Source organism: Nymphaea colorata, chromosome 1 (genome assembly GCF_008831285.2).
Source record: "Nymphaea colorata isolate Beijing-Zhang1983 chromosome 1, ASM883128v2, whole genome shotgun sequence".
Classification (NCBI taxonomy): domain Eukaryota; kingdom Viridiplantae; phylum Streptophyta; class Magnoliopsida; order Nymphaeales; family Nymphaeaceae; genus Nymphaea; species Nymphaea colorata.
In genome coordinates this window covers 39449305-39471974 of record NC_045138.2, presented here as the reverse complement: position 1 = coordinate 39471974, position 22670 = coordinate 39449305, and the positions used below count along the sequence as shown (strand labels likewise).

The 22670-nt window shown below is 41.6% G+C and overlaps 2 protein-coding genes across 2 annotated transcripts; both read left to right on the top strand.

The window, feature by feature from the left end:
- Positions 1-3769: 3769 nt before the first annotated feature.
- Positions 3770-10137, top strand: LOC116252518 (UDP-glycosyltransferase 72B1-like). The gene is made up of 2 exons (XM_031626837.2): positions 3770-4943; positions 9486-10137. Exons 1-2 carry the CDS (start codon positions 3894-3896, stop codon positions 9864-9866), a joined length of 1431 nt encoding a protein of 476 aa, XP_031482697.2. The 5' UTR covers positions 3770-3893; the 3' UTR covers positions 9867-10137.
- A 7791-nt stretch (positions 10138-17928) lies between these two features.
- Positions 17929-19982, top strand: LOC116246477 (UDP-glycosyltransferase 72B1-like). Its single transcript, XM_031618373.2, has one exon. The coding sequence runs from the start codon at positions 18298-18300 to the stop codon at positions 19738-19740; it is 1443 nt and encodes a 480-aa protein (XP_031474233.1). The 5' UTR covers positions 17929-18297; the 3' UTR covers positions 19741-19982.
- The last annotated feature ends 2688 nt before the right edge of the window (positions 19983-22670 follow it).

Below are 22670 nucleotides of genomic sequence, written 5' to 3'. Positions count from 1 at the left end.
TCAAATATACCCCGTACATTGAACTCATTAGCCCCTTATACTGGGATGATTTTAAACATTACTAATACGAAATACACTTTTTTTTTAATTTCTCATTTTTTTTTCATTAAGTAGTACGAAATACACCTTTTTTATTTGTCTTTTTTTTTTTGAAAAAATGTTCTATTGCTTAAAACACTTCCCTGCCCTTGTCGCTATGCCTAAAAATCACACATCCTATTAAATGAAGAATTTAGAAGCCAACCATCACGATAAGAACAGAAATTAATTAGGCATACATCACCTTTTATTTCAAGCTTTCGTTAATTTATTATCAGCCCACGCGTAAGAAACCAATTACGATCAAGTGGTTTTCTACAATTAATTGTTGGAGTTTTCAGTCTGCATCATTTCACATTCTCTTGATCCAAGCCCCATGAAATGAGATGAGAAAGTATTTGCCATATTAAAATATAAATTAAACTTGTTATGTTAATAGCGAGAGAATAACCTGTTTTCTACGTGCGGAAAGAATATGCTGCTTTCTACTCGCCAGAGAGAAAAAGTGGACCTGCATATTAGGAGATATTGTTCTCTTGGTCTTTCCAAAGGACAGAACCAGGAATCCATTCATAAACAATTAAGAATCACGTACAACTATATTTGAATTCGTTTTGAGCAGTAAAAGAGCAATGGGTATTTTTATAATTTAAAAAAATGTTCTTTGTGGTCTTTTTACTTTTTTTGTTTTTTATTTTTATTTTTACAAAAAGTTTTTTTCAGTGTGAATTAAAAGCATTTTAGTCATTAACGACGACTAAATTAAAAGTTTAAAGCTTAGTTAATAAAATAAATGTCAAAAAGTAGGGGAAAGGTGGTGCGGATTGGGGAGGTGGAGGAGGCGGCGACGCTGCTGACGGAAGAAGAGGAGGGGAAGGAGGTGAGGAGGAGATTGAAAACCATCGGCCGTCGTGGCAAGGGGGAAGAACGGCTCCACCTACCGGCGGCTTGATCAGGTTCTTCTTCCCTGGCCTCTTGGAGCCAGTGGGGGCGTATACGTGGGTGCATTAGGAGTGACGTTTCGAGACAGTGTATGACGATGGAGTAATCAATATTTATAGATCATGAGCTCAGAGTGCTTTGGTAAACGACAGAGGAAGACGACGAATGGGCGTCTCAAACGGCCGTAGCTGGAAAGGACGATCCTGTAAAGTATAAATATCATGATTAATATGGAAGACAACAAAAATCATGAGATCACATATGCTAAAAATTTAATTATCGTGGACATAATATATCAGCAGCCAACATGGTAGCAAAGAGCATGATAGTGATGCACATAGAGAACGATTAAAGACAGCGCACAAATCAGAGAATTAATGTGCTGTTAGTGAAGCTATCTATTTGTGTGGGTTTATAAATGAAAGAGATCGCACGATGTGAAACTAAAGCCAATAATAGCTTTTCATGGTGTAAAACCATGAAGGATGAATGAAAGTAGTCTTTCCCTCGTCTTCTTTTATCTTTCCTTTTTTTACTTTTTCTGAACATGGTATCAGAGAAAATGCTCGTTCAGGAAGATGGAAGACCAAAGATGGCATGCAGACTAGCAAAGAGATTGTTGCTTTCTTCACCAAAGCGAGGACTTCATCCTGTTGAAGAAAATTTTTATGAAGGAAAATTTGGCTCGCCAAATCACCGCCTATGTGATAGGATGATTTGCTTTTGCAAAAATCTACAACAAACTGGAATTTCCGTTCCGCCATCCAGTTTGAGGGGGAATGTGAAGGGTACATATGATGATTAATATGGCAGGTATTTATAATTATGAGATCAAACATGATAAGAATCTCGTCATGTTGGAAGTGCATCTCTAGTCAATATGGTGGATGTAATGATGTAATTAGCGAAGGGTTAAAAACAATGCACAAATCAGGGAATTAATGTGCTGTTAGTAAAGACAAAAAGTGTCTTGTAACTTTTCCTTGAAATAAAGAACTGTCAATTTGTGTGGGATCATGATCAACGCCGTCGACGAGCTTGAGCCCAACGTAATAATGCAGGGTCGGGACAATGGCGGCAACATTCCACCAGTCTACCCTGTTGGTCCCCTTGTCAAGATACAGGATGAAAATAATAATGAGGAGATCGGTCGAGTACACACATGAAACATTTGAGACCTGGTGCTTTATCTTGCATTATCTGCATGAGCTGCTTTCTGTTCTCACCCAGTTGACGATAAATAAATAGATCACAAGTAACCTGATGACAAAATTATAGGATGTCATCCGTTGGCAACAACTGCAGGAGAGGCTTGAGTTCTATACATTTATCACATATCTTCCCTTCGATTTACTTGTCAAAATTCCAATACATATTAATAAAAACTTCCCCATCAAGTATAGTTTTACGTATCCTAGAGTCGAACTTCTGGCTGTCTATGCCACCATTGAATTTGACTATGAAACTCCAAGTTAATTTTTTACACTTTTGCTTTTAATCAATTTTTTTTTTTTTTTGGGGCCAATTTCTAGTGATATTCATATGTTGCTTCCTCACTATGCGTGCCAACTGTTCCCTGGAACTGGTTGATCCCGGCAAAGTAAGAAATGAAGCCGCAAAAATATGCCGGTGAACGTTGACAATTGCGAGGACAAATTTCATGTTATGCTGTCAACCTGGGAAGACATGTTCCCATGTTTTATTAAAGGGGCAGTTTTGGTAACCTAATTAAATTTGGAGAAGGTTTTTTTGGACTCCAGGAGGGTTTTGGGTTTAATCAATAAGGGCATTTTAGTTATTTTCAGCATATAATACATGATCCCTCATTTACTTATAATCAATAAGGGCACCACCAAAAAAGGGCACCACCAAAATACATGATCCCTCATTTTCAGCATATAATACATGATCCCTCATTTTCAGCATATAATACATGATCCCTCATTTTCAGAATATAATACATGATCCCTCATTTTCAGAATATAATACATGATCCCTCATTTTCAGCATATAATACATGATCCCTCATTTTCAGAATATAATACATGATCCCTCATTTTCAGCATATAATACATGATCCCTCATTTTCAGCATATAATACATGATCCCTCATTTACTTATAATCAATAAGGGCACCACCAAAAAAGCACATAACAAGATTCGCTTTGACATTCATAATTGCTACTTTTCATTATATGAAGAATAAAAGGTAAGTTGGACACTTTGTTCTGTCCAGGAATAATATTAGTGCTTTTATATATGTGGATCCGTGGCGTAAATATGATTATATACATGGATATTGATTATAACTTCCGATGCTGCACTGCCGGGAAATTGTGGTCCCATCCCACTTCGTTAGAGAAACAGTGTGCCTGCAAACTAAGAGATATATTTGTTTTGGTCTTCTACCAGGAACCCATTCATAAAGAACAAGAATCACGTACCGCTTTTGGACTTACTTTAACGAAAAAGAATCATGTACCGATTAGCTCTGCAGGGTGAGACAACAATTATGCATAAAAGAATCTAGAATCTTTTTTTGTTCGAATTCAACTCGTTGTTCGAATATTTTAAATCCAATTAAAGTAGTTGAGCATATTATGAAACGACCCTATTCTCTCTCATACCGGATTCAAAACAACCAACCAGTTAAAAAAACCTTTCATAAGTCCCCAATTAAATTTGAGACTAAATTTTTTAAATCTATCTGGATAGTACCAGTTATACATTTCCATGAACATGTTCGGGTTCTCTTCGATATCATGTACAACCTCAACCCGCCTATAAATCCCTTCTCTCAACTATGTATACGAACAAAACGCACTACCATCAAATAGAGCTCAAGAGGAAAGGATACTGTTTTACTTGCTGTATATTCATCTCCGCGACGTAAGTTCTTTGTCTCCTGTGGGATGGAGAACAACCAGAAGCCTCATGTCGTCATGATCCCGAGTGCCGGCACCGGCCATCTCAACCCCATGATCGAGCTGGCTAAGACCCTTCTCTCTCTTCACTCTCTCACCGTGTCCTTCCTCACGGTCTCTGGTCACTTCCCCGCCTCTGCAATCACCATATTGTCCGAGTATTCCAACAATGTCAATTGCATCTCCCTCCCTCCCGTCAACAATTCCGACATCTCGCCGAACACTGGGGTCGTCACCGGAATCTCTGTCTTGACGAAGCGCTCCGTTGAACCCTTGCGAAACTTCCTACCCAAGATCCAGCCAATTGCAGCCTTCATACTCGACATGTTCTGCACAGACCTACTAGATGTCGCCACAGAGCTTGAGCTCCCCGTCTACATCCTCTTCACCTCGAACGCCACAGCGTTGTCTCTCTTTCTATACACGCCCATCCTCCACGAGGAGCTTGTTGGAGAGTACAAGGACCTGCAGGACACGGTCAAAATCCCGGGCTGTCTGCCCTTCCGGGGCACAGAGCTCGTACACCCGATGCAAGACCGTCAGGATATTGAATACGAGTGGTACCTTCACCATTGCCGTCGATACAAGGAGGCAACCGGGATCATCATCAACACCGTCGACGAGCTTGAACCCAACGCAATCAGCGCATTGATGCAAGGTCGCGACAATGGTGGCAACTTTCCCCCAGTCTACCCTGTTGGTCCGCTTGTCAAGATACAGGATGAAGATAATAATAAGGAGATCAATGTAGAGGATTGCTTGAAGTGGTTGGACATGCAGCCACGAAACTCCGTGTTGTTCGTGTGCATGGGGAGTGGGGGTACATTGACGCAGGAGCAATTAGTAGAGCTCGCTTGGGGGCTAGAAACGAGCGGACATCGATTCCTCTGGGTGGTGAAGAAGCCGCACAATGTCGTCCATGCTGGCTACTTCGGCCAAGGGGGAACCCAGGCGGACGATGTGACAAGGTTTCTTCCAGAAGGGTTCGTGAAGAGTATGGCAGATGTGGGGATGGTGGTGCCGGAATGGGCGCCGCAGGTTAAGGTGTTGAGCCATGAAGCCATTGGAGGGTTCCTCTCACACTGCGGCTGGAACTCAACACTGGAGAGCATCGCTCGCGGGGTGCCCATGATCGCGTGGCCGCTGTTTGCGGAGCAGAAAATGAACTCGCGGATGTTGGTGGAGGAGATGGGTGTAGCAGTGGGTGTGAGTTATGAGAAGGGGCTGGTGCGGAGGGAGGAGGTGGCTCAGGCGGTGAGGGTGCTGATGGATGGGGAGGTGGGGGAGAAGTTAAGGAAGAGAGCAAGTGAGCTGAGCAAGGTGGTGACTAAGGCACTTGTGGGGAAGGGCTTGTCTCACCAGCGGATCGCACAGCTTGTGGACATCTGGACCAAGGGAAACATAGCAAATGATTTATGACTGAATTTGCATGTCGATTTCCAGAGAATAGTTTGAGTTTGCGTTGTAACCTGAATCTACTTTCGTTTGGAACATTAAGTGATCTCAAAGTGAAGCTATAGTATGTGTTGGAATGCTACGTTGAATCCTCTGGCTGGTGGTGGAGTTGTAGGCCACTTTTCCTATTTCAATTCAGTACCCTTTTCTTGTTTATAAGAGTTGATTTGTTGGGACCAAGCAATTTCGAAAATAAGTTGATAATGGCATGGTAGCATGAGTTTCTAAATAGCAATCTTTCGCGTTTGAGCTCTTTGTGAAGTGGACCAAGTTTTAAAGCTTTAGCATCTTATTGTCTCACAAAATCTAAGCTTAACGGTTAAGTTCGAATGCAAACTGAGTATAAATGTTTTCTCATCCGAGTTTTTCCCCTTAACTGTTTTCACTACAAAAGAAAAGGACTTTTACTTAAGCAAGAAATTGGCCACTAAAAATAACTAAAATTTTGGAAAAACTTTTACTCTAGGAACGTTGGTAAAAGTTGTGTGGCTAATATTTTTTCACGTTTTTCCACTGCATTAACAAACATTAATTTTTCCTGACAAAAAAAAAAAAAACTGTTACTAAAAAAGAGTTATGATGTTTGTTCCTTTTACCGCTGCAAACAAAGTGTCACTAAAATTTTGTCACTCTTGCTGACATGATATTTGCAGCTAACATGGTGTGATTTGTGTAAGACATAATGCAATGATCCTATGCAGGGTCCGCACCTAACTACTCATGACAATTGTCAAGCAAGATCTTTGTTGCTCATTTCACATATCATACTAACAAAACATGCTCATGCTTAACAAATAATGTGCAAGGAAAATTTAACCAAGATCGAAGGTTTAAAAATACCTTTTCATTTAATTGATAAAATAAACCCTACTTGTAACACCACATCTCAGGTTTATTTTCATATTTAAGATTGATAGAAATCTTCAAAGGCTTATAAATGAATGTAATTAATGAGATGATTGTTTTGGTTTTTAATCTTTTTGATATTGTAACTAAAACTGCTAGAGAGGTGTGTCGGGATCCACCGAACCAGGGGCCCGAGTTCGAGAATGGGTTGAGTCGTTATAATGGTATCAGAGCCGGTTCAACACTCGAACTTGTAGTCCTATACGACGGATAAGTGTGCCTTAAGAAGAGTGGATTGTAACACCCCATAAAATTTAGTCCTTATGTTGTTACATACCTTTATTAACAATAATTTGCGAATTATATCCCATCGAGGCAGCAGTTAGGTCCTTGTCATGGGGCTTGAACCCCTGTTGTCATGATGACCATCAATGGTCCTTTTTGGGGCCATATTATATCGATGGCAATTGAGACACTCAGAGGGGCCTGAACCCCTGTTGTCATGATGACCATCAAGGGTCCCCATTGGGGCCATATTATATCGATGGCAACTGAGACACTTAGAGGGACCTGAACTCCTGTTGTCATGATGACCATCAAGGGTTCTCATTGGGGCTATATTATATCGATGGCAACTGAGACACTCAGAAGGGCCTGAACTTCTGTTGTCATGATGACCATCAAGGGTCCCCACTGGGGCCATATTATGTCGGTGGCAACTAAGATACTCAGAGATAGCAGCAATGATTGCTCTAACTAGACGACAAAGAGAAGGTCTAGAAGGAAAAGACGATGGGTAGTTGGGCATGTGAGACTTTTGGAGAGAATCCTCAACTGTCCGTCCAAATCTCTTTATTTTTGGAGGGCTTGAAAACAAAAGCGAGTTTTCATTTTCATTCTCTTTTCTCCTTTCCATTCCCTCCAAACTAAACACACTTAACCTTTTGTTAAACTTTCCATTTCCCACCATCCAAACATACTTCTTCCTTTTCTTTCATTTCTTTTCCATTTGTTTCTCTTCAACCAAACAGATTGTAAGAGGCATTTGATGACAAGAACATTATATAAGTATTTCATGAATCTATCTCAATCTCAAACAAATTAAATTCATAAAAAATATATTTGCTTCTTGAATATGCTTCAATTTCATGAAATACTCTAAAAAATATTCTTGCTGCAAAACAACTCTTAATGGAACGGCTGCATGCCATTGCATGAACTGCATGGTTCCATTTGACAAAAACACCGGTGACCCGCCAGTCCTTTGCAAGTTAAATCAAGAGATGGAAGCAGATCATTTTGATCGTTAGAACAAATATTTCTTCAATGTATATGTCAATAGTCATCCTTCTTAAGTTAGTGCTGCGTTCAGTATTTGTTTGCCACAAAAACCTCTTTCATTGTTTCCACTCACAAGACCGATCCATTAGCGCGCTTGCATGGGTTTTACTCTTTATCTCTGGTCAAGGTTTTTTCTTTTTTTTTTTTTCCTGTAACTATCCAAAGGCAAGGGGTCTACACGCGTTTATGGCCTCCATGGCTTTCCGCCCACCTTTCCATAAGGACAATTATTGTCTGGTCTACAATTAATAAGAAATAGTATGCTTCCATACCCATGTGCATGAATGTATATTGATAAAAATGTTATGGGAAAAGTAGAAAAAGGGAGACTTTTAAAAGAACAAAAATGAAATGATGAAAATGTTTAAAAGTCTAAAAAGTTTAAAATGTAAAAGAATAAAAATGAAATGATGAAAATGTTTAAAAGTCTAAAAAGTTTAAAATGTATATACCTTTATAAAAAGTTTCTAAAATACCTCAACTTTACAACTCAATCTCCAATATCCGGCAGGTCCCGACCTCCATTATCGTTCCCAGACACCATTCTCAACCTTTGCTTTCTAGCAATGGCGGTCGAGCCAACCCTAACTCAATGCCCTTTTTGACGTATCCTAACTCACCCTTCCTGAGCTTTTCTTTTTATCTCAAATGAACGAATAAGAACAACCAACTACGTAAAAAAACCTTACATAAGTTCTTTGTAAAGCGGGACATTACATGTTATACATTTTCATGAACAAGTTCGGGTTTTCTTACACCTCAACCCGCCTATAAATCCTTTCTCTCACCCATCTCTATGGACAAAACGCACTACCATCAAATAGAGTTCAAGAGAGGAAAGGATTCTGTATATTCAACTCCGCACACAAGTTCTTTGCCTCCTGTAGGATGGAGAACAACCAGAAGCCTCATGTCGTCATGATCCCGAGTGCCGGCACCGGTCATCTCAACCCCATGATCGAGCTGGCTAAGACCCTTCTCTCTCTTCACTCTCTCACCGTGTCCTTCCTCACTGCCTCTGGTCGCTTCCCCGTCTCTGCTATGACCATCTTGTCCGAATATTCCAACAATATCAATTGCATCTCCCTCCCTCCCGTCGACAATTCCGACATCTCGCCCAACACTGGGGTCGTCACCGGAATCTCTGTCTTGACGAAGCGCTCTGTTGAACCCGTGCGAAACCTCCTCCCCAAGATCCAGCCAATTGCAGCCGTCATACTCGACATCTTAAGCACAGACCTACTAGATGTCACCACAGAGCTGGAGCTCCCCGCCTACATCCTCTTCACCACCAACGCCACAGTGTTGTCTCTCTTTCTATACACGCCCATCCTTCATGAGGAGGTTGTTGGAGAGTACAAGGACCTGCAGGACAAGGTCAAGCTCCCCGGCTGTCTGCCGTTCCGAGGCACGGAGCTGGTTGACCCGATGCTAGACCGTCAGGGTATTGACTACTGGTGGTACCTTCACCATTGCCGTCGATACAAGGAGGCAACCGGGATCATCATCAACACCGTCCACGAGCTTGAACCCAACGCAATCAGAGCACTGATGCAGGGTCGCGACAATGGTGGCAACATTCCACCAGTCTACCCTGTTGGTCCGCTTGTCAAGAAACAGGATGAGAATAATAATGAGGAGATAGATGGAGAGGATTGCTTGAAGTGGTTGGACATGCAGCCACGAAACTCCGTGTTGTTCGTGTGCTTCGGGAGTGTGTGTACGTTGACGCAGGATCAATTAGTAGAGCTCGCATGGGGTTTAGAAACGAGCGGACATCGATTCCTCTGGGTGGTGAGGAAGCCGAACAACGTCACCGATGCGGCATACTTCGGCGGAGGGGGAACCCAAGCGGACGACGTGACGAGCTTTCTTCCAGAAGGGTTCGTGAAGAGGACGGCCGATGTGGGGATGGTGGTGCCGCAGTGGGTGCCGCAGGTGAAGGTGTTGAGCCATGAAGCCATTGGAGGGTTCCTCTCACACTGTGGCTGGAACTCGACACTGGAGAGCATCGCACGCGGGGTGCCCATGATCGCGTGGCCGCTGTGTGCGGAGCAGAGAATGAACTCACGGGTGTTGGTGGAGGAGATGGGAGTAGCAGTGGGTGTGAGTTATGAGAAGGGGCTGGTTCTGAGAGAGGAGGTGGCTCAGTGGGTGAGTGTGCTGATGGATGGGGAGGTGGGGGAGAAGCTAAGGAAGAGAGCAAGGGAGCTGAGCAAGGTAGTGACCAAGGCACTTGCGGACAAGGGCTCGTCTCACCAGCAGATCGCGCAGCTTGTGAACAACTGGTCCAAGGGAAAGTTAGCGAATGGTTTGTGACTCAATTATTTGCATCTCGATTTCGATATCATAGTTTCAGTTTGTGTTGTTGCTTGAGTCTAATTTGGTTTGGAATATTAAGTAAGCACTAAGTGATGCTATAGTGTGTGGCTGGAAAATTGTTGGCTGGTTGTGTTGTGTTGTTGCTTGAGTCTAATTTGGTTTGTAAGCCTCTTTCCTAGTTCATTAGTCAAGAACCCTTTTGTTGTCTCGAAGAGTTGTTGTTGAAGAACTGCATTGTTGGGATCAGCAAATTCGAAATTAAGTTGATTATGGCTACGGTGGAACGAGTTTCAAAGTAGCAATCTTATGCGTCTGTGCTCTTCCTGAAGAGGACCAAGTTTTAAAACACACACATCTTATTGGCTCACAAAATCTAGGCTTAACGGTTAAGTTCGAATTGCAAACCGAGTATAAATGTTTTCTGACCCGAGTTTTTCCCCACCAACTATTTTCACTACCAAAAAAAGAGGGGGGCCTTTTCTTACGCAAGAAATTGACCACTAAAAATAACTAAAATGTTAGCAAAACTTTTACTCTGCGAACGTCAGTAAAAGTTGTGTGGTTAATATTTTTCCCGACGTTTTTCCACTACATTAGGAAACATTGATTTTTTGCTGATCAAGTTTGTTCCATTTACCCGTGCAAAAATGGTGCCATTTAAATTTTGACACTCTTGCTGACATGATGTTTGGCCTTTTTTTTTTTTTTTCTTTTTCAGTGTGTGTGATGATTATAAAGGAAAGAGAAGGAAAAGGTGGAAAACGAAAAGAAAAGAAAGAGAAAAAAAAAAGACTCTTGTAAAGCTTGTTCGAATAGTAAAGAAAAAAAAAGAAATGAATTGTTAATATCATGTTTGTTTAGATTAGATATAGAAAAGAAAAAGATATTGCTTTGCAACAATACACCTAACGTTCAACAACTTATTCTCTAAATAAAAATATTTTTACTCAATTGCTTCACTCAATTCAGCAAAATACACTTGACATTTCAATCTATAATAGTAAATTTGATTAAAAATGCATTTTTTTAGAAAAATCATTTAGAAGTATAAAATAATTAACAAAATAAAAAAATGATATAAATTTGCATAAAATCTTAAAACTATTAAAAAATTGTTGCAAGAGTCTTGCATCATAAATTTACCAGGTGTGAGACATAATACAGAGATCTCTGTTGCATGGTCTGCACCTAACTACTTATGACAATTGTCAAGTAAGATCATGTTGGTCGTTGCACTTATCGTTCTAAAAAAATACATGCTCATGCTCAACAAATAATGTGCAAGGAAAATTTAACCAAGATCGAAGGTCAATAAAACTTTCTCATTAAATTCACAAAATAAGCCCTACGTCATTAGCAATAAGTTGTAAACCAAGCCCCATCGAGGCAGCAGTGATGTCCTTGTCATGGGGCCTGCATCTGGCTGTTAAGAGCCCCTCTTGTCTTGATGCCGTTCAGGAATCCTCCATTGGGGCCATATTCTATCGATGGCCACTGAGACACTCAGAGATAGCAGCAATGGCTGCTCTAACTAGACGAAGCAGAAGGAAAGGACGATGGGCAGTTGGTTGGGCTCGTGAGAATTTTGGAGAGAATCCTCAACTTTCCATCCAAATCTCTCCGTTTTTTGAGGGCTTGAAAACAAAAGGGAGCTTTCATTTTCATTCTCTCCAAACTAAACACGCTTAATCTTTTATTAACCTTTTCTTTCCCTCTCCATCATCCAAACATCTTGTCCCCTTTCATTTTCTTCCATTTTCATTTCTTTCCACTCGTTTCTCTCCACCCAAACAGGTTGTAAGAGCTCATTTGATGATGTCGGGAATGCTATGTGAATATTTCATAAACCTACCTCAATCTTTAGGGCAAATTTGATTCCTCGAAACTAATTTGCTTCTTGAATATCCCTCAATTTCGTGAAATACTTCCAAAGTGTTTTTTTGCTGCCAAATAACTCTTAATGTTACGGCTACATACCATTGCATGAAACTGCATGGTTCCATTTGACAAAGACAGTGGTGACCCGCCCGTCCTTGGCAAGTTAAATCAACAAATGGGAGAAGATCAATCTGATTGTTAGAACTAATATTTCTTCAATGTGTATGTCTCCTTCTATTATTTTATTTTTCTTTTCCTGTAAATATCCAGTTTCGGTATTAAAGGCAAGGGGCCTATACGCTTTTATGGCCTGTATGGCTTTCTGCCCACCTTTCCGTAGGTAAATTTATTGTCTGTTTTACAATTAATAAGAAATTGGCTACTTGCATACCTTGAAATGGTAAAAATGTTCTCCAAAAAGTAAAAAAAAAAAAGGAGACTTTTAAAAGAACAAAAATGAAATGATGAAAATGTTCAAAAGTTTAAAAAGTATATACCTTTATAAAAAATTTCTAAAAGACCCCAACTCTGTAACTCAATCTCCATGGAAAATGCATCTGCCGGCATTGCATTAATGAGACGTTTATATTGTTCAGATTTTGGGCGGTACACTGCATTTAATTAAATGTACAAGGTTGTATGTTTAGAGTCAGACCCCTTTGGGGTTGTTTGGCATGAATGTGTAATGAAATTTTCCTAAATATTAGTGTATATTCATGGTCCACTTATTTAAATAAGTGTTCGATGACAGATTCATGAAATAGTGACCAATGTTACTTGTATCAAACAAACCCTTCATATCACGGACCCATCATTAATTAGAAGGGAATGTATAGCCTCCAATCAGTTTAGTTCATGCAAGCTTTGATAACTATTTTATTCATTATACCTCATTGAGTGGGCGGTATGTAATTTTTTAATATGAAGATCAAGATTCTTACCCGACCAATGAAATACTCCTCCAATTCACCCAAACAATGTTGTTTCCGTTGCGTAGCTCATCTCGTGGCCCCTCAGCTTAAGTGAATTATTCATTGATGTGGATATTATTTATGGCTTGGCGATATATAATATTATACTTGGTTTTATTCCAAGAAAAGTAGTTGAGCAATAAGAAAGTTCACACTGATTATGCATAGAAGGGGTTCTCTCACCAGCGGATCTCTCAACTTGTCGACAATCGGGCCGAGCCAAAAGTAGCTAATGGATTTGAACAATAAGATTTGTTGTTGTTCGAGTCCAGTGGTTTGGAATATTTGCTAAGTTCAAAGAAGTGTATCCAAGCATAAATGTACAGTATTTCCTGTTTAGATCAAAGAAAATCAGAGTAAAGAAAACATAGAAGGAAATGAAGGCTATTGATTAACGTGGGAACTGAACTTACATCCATGGAGGACGAGCTCACTCACGCTCGATCATTCCATTCACAAATCTAAGGACAATAAAAGTACAAAACAGATATGATTGTTACACAGCCAGCTATTTTATACGTTTACACGAGAGACTCTTGGGATCGGAATTCCCCTCCTTTTCTAATATATTTTGTTACATATTTATATTACAAATCTTGCCAACCTTGTTCTTATGATCATCGTCACCTTACTTGAGCTGTCGATATCTTCCTTAGAGTTGGACACGCTAACGTCAATGTGAAGTTGGGAGAAATGGAGCTGTAACTAATCTTTGTTTGATTGATAACTTCGAACATGTTTAAAGATACATTGAGGACGATGAGTTCGCCTGTGCATCGTTTGGAAATTGTGGGTCTAGAAAACGAAATCCAGAACAGGCGCACGAGCGAAAGATCCGATCTAATTGTTTCCAATAATTGATCTTTTGTTGTGTAATACTACTAATTGGTATTGGTAAGTCCTACAAGATCTCTTGCACTGAAACTCATGCTTATGGATTTGAATCAATTACTATGGGATTACCTTGTGCCTTAGGGGCAAGGGCATAGCCAGGAATTCTTTTTTTTTTTTCTTTTTTTTTATCGAAGGACATTCATTCAAAAAATATTAGACATAATAAAATGATTAAGAAACATTAGGCAAGTAATTACGGGGCACACAATATGTAAATAATCAAACGAAAAAGTTACAAAGGACAACCCCAATAACAAGTAGGCCTTCAACCTTTGAATCAACTCAAGTAAGCACTTAATTTTTTCCGGAAGCTCACAAACAGCCCTTTTGTATAAAGAAACATTAAAATATGAGATTAGTTTACAAATCTGACCCGTTAAATTCAAGTGAAACTTTTAAAAAATAAAAAAGAGACCTATGTGGCTGGGGCGTCGCCCCTATCTGCAAGGGTGAAAAGTAAGATAGTTTGACTCGATTTATAATCTGTGATAGTTTCTTAAGCAGTTGGCAATCAAGATGTTTAATTTTTGTTTTGTTTGCCTCAAAAGTTTATTCGAAAACCTGAAATATCAGAAACCTGCATGAAAATTGTGCAACGGTGATTCTAAAGCGAAGTCTCAAAATTTTCTGTCTGTTTTGATTCATTTTGTACTCAATGAGTCTCAAGACTGGTTTAGAAGATTCTGAAACAAGATTTAGAAAAAAAAAAAAAAACGTCGAGAGATCAATTAATCGTTGTTATCTGTGCTGGATATGTTCTTCTTGATCTATTCTCTTGGCAATTCATGAGTTTTGATGCAAACATGGGTTTCCAACTTGATTAAAATGGTGCTTTTTTTTTATAGATATTTTGGAATGATTTTAATCGATAATTGATGAAAAAACAACAACATTTGACTAGATTTTGACGCAAAACTGAACCAGTGGATTGTTGTCCAAATCCAGGGGAAAACTTGAAATTTCTAGCATTAAGTCGGTCGATTCTCGGTTGGTTTGTTAAATATGATCTCCTGCATTTTAGAACCATATTTCATGCGTTTTTCAGGTGATTTTAAAACCATATTAACTCGGCCACCCCACCCTCGATGCCCTCACTGCCCGGCAAGGGTCAGGTTCCGAACTCCATTAACGTTACAGGACAGCATTTTCCACCTTTGCTTTCCAGCAAGCGCGGTCGAGCAACCCCGCCCTCGATGCCCTCGCTGCCCACCAAGGGTTGGGCACTCAACTTGACTTCTCGAGGTGAGGGTCAATGGATGGTCGATGTTCAATCACTAGCGACGAGAATCCTCATTCGGTAATGATGCCGGACCTTGGCGTTGGACATCTCAACCCAAGTGAGCTGAGCATTTGGCCAACTATGCAGATGAATATTTGAAAATTTATGACAATATCGCTTCGTGCGGCAGATGGGCAGACATTTTTCTTTATATTAAATCACTTGTCTAACAGCAAATGTAGTGCTTCGACAATCACTGTTAGTGGTGAGAACAATAATAACCGTGCGAATTATCATTTGCACGGGTCGGTAACAGTCGTTGTTGCAGAAAACATCGAAGGAGAAAACTTGCTGGCGGGAGAAATCTTCTTTGTAAGAGCCTTCATGGCGGAGCTGTACTTTGCTTCAGTGAAATGTCAATCTTTGCTTAGTCTGCTTTTGTTATAAGCGTTTTTACGTTGATCATTTGTACATTCTTATATAACTAGCGGTTTTTTCAGGGGGGGCAGTTTTCCCTTTTTTTTATGATTTTTTCATGAAATTTGATGTTAAAACAAAATAACAATGCAAGACAGATATACAGCCAGATATTTCATGCGTTTAGGCGAGAGATTCTTGGGATTGGAATTGCTCTCTTTTCCTAATTTTGTAACATATTTCTGTCATCATTTTCGACACCATATTTGAGCTGTCCTTATGGTTGTTAGAGCTGGAGCTGTAAGTAATGGTTGTCTACTCTCTGCTTTCGAATGCTTTGCTTTTTTGTCAAGTTGAACGAGGAAACTTTTCGCTAGTCATTGTTTTTTGCCATTCAAACTACGCTTTCCCACCTAATCTTCTCAAAAACAACCAGACCATTCTTGTTCTTCTAACTTCAAATTTCATTTGGAAATCTCCTATCTTGCTTTGGTTGACTACGAACAGAGACAGCGGGGAAGGTTATACCCATCTCCATCCATACGAAAAATGTGATTGAAAGCTTGTCCACTTGTGCGCAAAGGATCCATTCTGAGACCCTTGTGTCAATTGAGAGAGGCGATTTTGGTTGAGCCAGAAGAGTATTTCACCTTACTGCGTAAGAAGATTTCTCTTTGTCTCACAGGATGCCAGGCTTACTTTACTTTCAGTACTTTGAAATCACTTCCCCGCTATATTTCTATATGCTTGTCTTCTTAGCAATTATTTTGAAGTCCTTCAGCCCCAAGTACCTGATATGCTTAGTTTTACTAACAATTATATCTCAAGAGGACTCAAATGGTAGATAGCACACGAGTATTTCAAGCATTTTGAAGATGTTTAATATGGTAGCATGTAATTACTTCCTCACATACTCATCAACGCTAGATGACCCTCGATCTCAGATGCAGGGACTTGAGTTTAAGGTTGTAACCACCAAACACGAAGATAGATTGAAACTGGAATTTTCATTCCAATTTCAGGTTGAGATGGAAATTCGATTCTAGAATTCTGATTCTAGAATCAAGCCATCAAACACCCCATGCAAAAACGCATAGCTTGTAAGATACAAGGAGAAACTTAGTTTAAAATTTGATGTATTTCTTACATATTTTCTCATCTCAACTTTAAGAAAAAATCAACAAAGTAATATTTTTTTTTACCGATTCACAACTCATCGGATTCAGTGAATCGGGAACCAGGCCGTCTCGGTTCAGTGTCCAATTTCCAGAGCGCTGGATAGTAAGGACGAGATCCGGTATCCGAAAGTCCGAGCATATAATCAGCATTGCGTGAGGATGACGTGGGGGGGGGTGGGGCCCGCCTCCTCCTTCTGGAATGTGGATTGATTGGAGCTCCCCGTTCCCACGCCACAAAAGCTGATGAACGAAGGGTGACGCACGACCGGACACCTAAAATTATTTATTAAAAATACTCTTATTTATTATTTTCTTCTTGGACGATATACGGCGGTGTTTGCCCGACAATCTTGGGCCAGAAGGGCTCCACTTTTTGAAATTCCCGTTATGCCCTTTGACCACGGCTTCGGTCAGCATTTTCGTCACCTAACCTTCAAGCCGAGCTTCACTTTATCAATTGCAATTTTTTTTTTAATAATTACAAATAATAAGGTGTAGAGTTGTATTTTGCGTTGGTTACTGACCCAATACATTTGGGTTAATAATGAAAACGATATGATTCCATTTAGTACCAACCCAACCAACTACAGTGAAGGCAGGTTTAACTAATTTGCTCCGTAGAAACAAGAGAATTTTGGACTAAGAAAAAAAAGACAGGACGAATCAATAATCATGGACATCTCTATCTCAACTTGTTTCTATAAAATAATTGGATGTAAAAGAAGCGAGACGGTGTAGAACGAGTAGAGCCGAGTTGGCAGCAAACGCTTGCATATAGAAACGGGAAGAACGATGATGAGGAGAAGGAGCAAGTTCGTGTTTGTTCCGGAGACGATGACTAGGAGAAGATTCCCGGCATCATCAAGCTGGTTCAAATAAAGCCAGTTGTGTTTCCACTCCGTTTCTAGAATTATAGATGGAACGTCGATTGTTGCCAAGCCCGACCCATACACGTTCATTCAGGATCTAGACACGCAAACACAAGCACGGTTCATCTCGAAGAAAGATCGTCTGGCCCCACGATGGCACCCACTTTTCCTTAGTCAACGGGATGACCAGGCCGTTTGGTATGCGCCATGAGCGGCAGAACAGGTACGTCCTCCACGGAGGAAGACTCTCTTGGTCGCACCAATGAGCTCAACTCAAATGGACGTACTAATTTCTCATGTCCCTGCTGTTGGAGGATTGCCGAGCTGATCCCCATTTAGTTTTTTGTTTTTGCAATGTTATACATGAAGACCTTGGTCTTTCTAAACACCAGCCAAAAGCAAAAATCACGGGCTATTTTTATTTTTATTTTTATTTTTTTCTTTATGGAATGACTTGCCAATTCAAAGGGTGAATTACTTGGGTTCGTCCAAGCACGCAACTCAATTCCTTTTCCGTCTTAGCAAGGGCGCAGAAAAGTTTTTAAGCTCGTTTGACGCAAGAAACGGCACATGACGATGGGACTCATGCACAAGGCGTTCACAGTTCGTCCAATTTTGGTCAAATGGTGGGCAGACTAGTCAGTTAAAAGTTGTATTTCTGGGTGGCTCCAACCTTCGACCATCCGTTGGAATAGCGGGCGCCGTCCATCTGGAAGATGAAGGGATCAGAAAGCGACACGTTTAGGATATGTGGGGTGGGTGCAGATTGCACGCAGAGGAAAAGCACGTGGAGCTGGTGGTTTGACGAAGAGTTGTCCACTGCCTGATAAGAAATGCTGTCTATAAAAAGTCCCTCTCGACCTTCTCTTTCACGACAAAAGAAAACTGCGAGAGCTTGTTCTCTTCCGTTTGTTTTCCATCTGTACAGTCTGCAGCAGTACCTTTTTTCTTTCTTGCTTCCTGAATCTGCCTGCGCAGGCTACCGAGGATTCCAGAGGAGCCATGGAAGTGGTGAATCACAACAGCGAGAAGCCTCATGTCCTCATCATGCCCAGCACCGGCATGGGCCATCTCATCCCCATCATGGAATTTGCCAAACTCCTGCTCTGCCACCGGGACATCTCCATCACCCTCGTCACCGTCTCCGGCCAGTTCCCCGCTTCCGCCCTTGCCAAGTTCTCCGACCACCCGAGCATCGACTCCATCACTCTCCCTCCGGTGGACACCTCCGACTACCCTCCGACCACCATGATAGAGACCATCATGTCCGTCGTCATCAAGCGCTCCCTCGAGCCCCTGAGGAAAGTCCTATCCGAGATACGCCCCATCACCGCCTTCGTCGCCGACCTCTTTTCCACTGACACCCTTGACGTCGCCAAGGAGCTCGCGTTGCCGACCTACGTCTTCTTCCCCTCGACGGCCACCGTCCTCTCCTTCATGCTTTACCTGCGCACCCTCCATGAGAGGATCCCAGGGGAGTACAGGGATCTCAAGGAGCCGGTGCAGGCCCCCGGTTGCCCACCTTTCAAGGGGACCGAGTTGATCGATCCGCTGCAAAACCGGCAGGACGACGCCTACAGGTGGTTCCTTCACCATTCCTGCCGCTACAGGGAGGCAACCGGAATCATGGTCAACAGCTTCGACGAGCTCGAGACCAGGGCGATCAAGTCCCTGTTGGGGGGTCGGGATTATAACGGTGACATCCCGCCGGTGTACCCTATCGGCCCGCTGGTCAAGAAGGCGAGCTCCGATGCCGGCGAAAGCCGGGAGGAGTGCTTGAGGTGGCTCGACGGGCAGCCGCGCGGTTCGGTGCTGTTCGTTTCCTTCGGGAGCGGAGGGACAATGACGGAGGGGCAACTGGCGGAGCTAGCTCTGGGTCTCGAGAAGAGTGGGCAGAGGTTCCTGTGGGTGGTGAGGAAGCCGCAGAGCTTCGCCGCGGGTGCCTATTTCGGGACGGGAGCCGGAGAGGACAACAGCCCCGCGAGGTTCCTGCCCGAGGGGTTCGTGGAGAGAACGGCGGAGGTGGGGTTGGTGGTGCCGGAATGGGCGCCGCAGGTGAAGGTGCTGAGCCACGAGGCCGTCGGCGGGTTCCTGTCGCACTGCGGCTGGAACTCGAGCCTGGAGAGCGTGGTCTACGGCGTGCCCATGATCGGGTGGCCGCTGTACGCGGAGCAGAGAATGAACGCCCGGATGCTGGCGGATGAGATCGGCATAAGCGTGAGCGTGGACTACGAGAAGGGGCTGGTGCCCAGAGGAGAGGTCGAGCGGGTGGTGAGGTTGCTGATGGAAAGCGAGGTCGGGAAGAAGCTGAGGAAGAGAGTGGGCGAGCTGAAAGAGGCCGCCAGCCAAGCGCTCGCTGAGGAGGGATCCTCTTCTCGTCGCCTGGCCCTGCTCGCCGACCAGTGGGCCAACACCAAGCCCTCCGCCCGGCTTGATCGATCCTAGAGCTTGGAGCTTAGACTAGGTTCAGTAAAGCAAAAATTGAAAAAAAAAAAAGGAACAACAGTGGATAAGAGCAATAGAGAGGCGGATTTCGTTTTTTCTTTTATATCTTTCTTTTGGAGATATTGTTTGTCGATCACATTGATCTGACTCGAGCATCGTTTGGTTGTTGTATGGCCTATCGGTTGTTGTCTTCTTGTTGTTGGATGGTAATGAGAATCTAGAATCCCTGGCTGTCTCTGATATATGAAATTCGTCCCACATGTGACTAAATTTTTGTAGTTGCTTTCCAAGCGTAAATGCAGAGACAACAATTAATAAGATGCGTTTCTCAATGCAACCAGAAGCGTCCACAGCGTTAACCACCCTTTCTTCTTAAATGCGGTATCTTTCTTTCTTTTCCTTACAGATATAAGCTGGCATAAACTAAAAGGAACATGCACGCGAAATCTATGAATTCCTTCAGTACTGGGTCGCCACGTGTTGATCAGAATGACCGGTTTTTGGTGCTCGAGCATGATATTCAAGATATGGGGCGTGGTCCCCGCGCGATGCAGCGGCAGAATCTCCGCCGCAGCTTCAACATGAGGTCTGACCCGATTGGAGAGCTTGCCCGTTCTGTGTGTGTCAAATTGATTTTAACTCAGTGGCTGATTTGATTTGAGGATGGCACCTGTTTTTGGATATTCTTTTGACAGCATATCTAAGTATATATATATATATATATATATATATATATATTTTTTTTTATTTCAAACATTTTTTCTTCATTTAGGTAGGTAGGTTTTGATGGCAGTGTATATATTTGACTGGTAAACTTTTCAGGAAAAGTTTATAGAGGGTAAAATTTTGTTTTTTTCAAATCGAGGCCATGTTTGATGGCTTGAAAGGTCTTTTTCTAAAAAAAAAAAAACTTTGTCTTGCTGTCGTCGACGCTAGCACTTTTCTCGATTCCAAAAAATGGCTATGACAATGTGAACTGGACACTTATAAAGTTTGTTTAAAAAAAAAAACTTATTGGTTTTACCCTCTAATCATTTTCTCTTTGGTCTGCCACTGGTTGAGACGATATGTGTTATGCAGCCCGAGTTCTGAAATCTAAACAGTTGTTATGCAGAGAGCTGACACTCATGGAACTCGAACCCTAATTCGAACCAGAGCATCCAGTTATTGGCTATACCGTGTGCGCCACTAGTTTTTGGCAGGCATGAGGGAACGAGCACTGAGTCTAGTGGCAGTGGCAGTGGTGCACCACTCACAAGCCCAATCAACAAACGAAATGGTTCCTTTTTTACTTTCCCCGTTTTTATAGTTGTTGGAAGGCTTTCACTTTTCTGCCTTTCATTTGGCAAATGCCTTCGTCTACTTGTACATAGAGCTCGTCTATATCAGGCAATGAGATTTTCATGTGATTCAACTTACACCTACATCTATTCAGATCCCGAATTCAACTCAAACCCGAATTTCTAAAACTCACTTCCAGATGTACCACAACTATGAGATTCGACTCAATGTACCAGATCAGGCTTTCTTTTCCGATTTTTCGAGTATATGAGACTCGCTTTTAAAGTTTGGTCGCCCAAATCTAGGGATATCGGTTATCATAAAAAAAAAAAAAGTGATATGGACAAAATTTTAACATCGGATTGAGAAATAAGTCAGAATCAGATGAAAGAAATGACGCCCAATGAATTTGGGTTCGGATTTTGTAATATACATGAACATCCATTGGATTCAGATTGGATTTATTTTTAAATAAATATTCTATACACAATGTCCCTAGATTTTCAAAGTCAGTTGGATTCAATTTAAAATTCGGCTTCAAGCATCAGTTTCGGACCACGTTCAGATTGTGGAATCATATTTCATATTTGGATTGAGATTTGACTTTTTTCATTTGCGTGTGAATCTCAATATGTAAGCATCCGTTGGTTAAGAACACATGCGATTCAAAATCCGATCCGTTGACATTCCAACCCAAATGATATATATAGACTTCAAATCCAATTTGGATTTATGTCCTATTTTGATCACCGGATCTGACTAAATAGTTCTGATTTCAAGTCGGCAATAGACTTCAACGACCGGTTGACATCCCCAAAGTTTCAGGCTATGTGGAGGTTGCGTACTGCTTCTTCTCTTGGTTAATCTTCTGCCCATCTTAATTTCTTCTCTGTCTTCACAGATTTCTAGTTGTTCCCTTTCATTGGACCTTGTAGAATCTCAACATTCTTCTGGTATTTGTTGGCTTTTAGTTTCCGCTTCTCTATTCTTTCCAGTAATTCGTAGCCCTGTGAGAGCACAGTAAGTACGACAGATGAAAAATTATTAACCATCCGACCAGCAAAAATGATCTGGCAAACTGCCCCCACAATGACAAAGCGTTGCACGGTTCACCTCGGTTAAAACAGTTCGTGAAGAGGCAGAAGGAGGCACGTAGATCCAAATTGATCGTCCTTGTCCCTGTCTTTGTTGTTTTTTCTTCTGGTTTGACAATGGCATCTTGTGTGAGGCTCAGTAAGCGAACGGATTCAATACATTCCATTCCGATTTTTTTTTTTTTTTTTTTACAGTTTGGTTGGATATCTGATTCAAAAAGATTTCATTTAAATTCTTAACTAAGCAGAAGTATGAATTCACAAGGCAGGGCCACTGAGGTCTTAGAGGGTATGGTTTTTGTGTGATTGTTCCTCTTAAAAGATATGAAAAGTAGGGGAACCCTTCGGACCTGATATCTGTGGATCTCAATTCGCAGATCTAAGATCTGAAGCAGAAAGTTGGCATCTCAACACTGCTTTCATAAACGGCGGTTTCCAAAGTGCAAGGATTTCAGATCAGGAAATAGGCAGCAACCAATCGTGCGTACGCTTTTTGCCTTGCATGCGTTTTCCCGTTGAGATATGTGATGCATCTACAGTAGTAATTATATCCGA

Bases quoted from the DNA above. Each gene is read 5' to 3' on its own strand.
- LOC116252518 (XM_031626837.2), top strand. From the start codon at position 3,894: ATGGAGAACAACCAGAAGCCTCATGTCGTCATGATCCCGAGTGCCGGC. The intron at 4,944-9,485 runs GTTAAGGTGTTG...TGGGTGCCGCAG, and splicing joins TGCCGGAATGGGCGCCGCAG to GTGAAGGTGTTGAGCCATGA.
- LOC116246477 (XM_031618373.2), top strand. From the start codon at position 18,298: ATGGAAGTGGTGAATCACAACAGCGAGAAGCCTCATGTCCTCATCATG.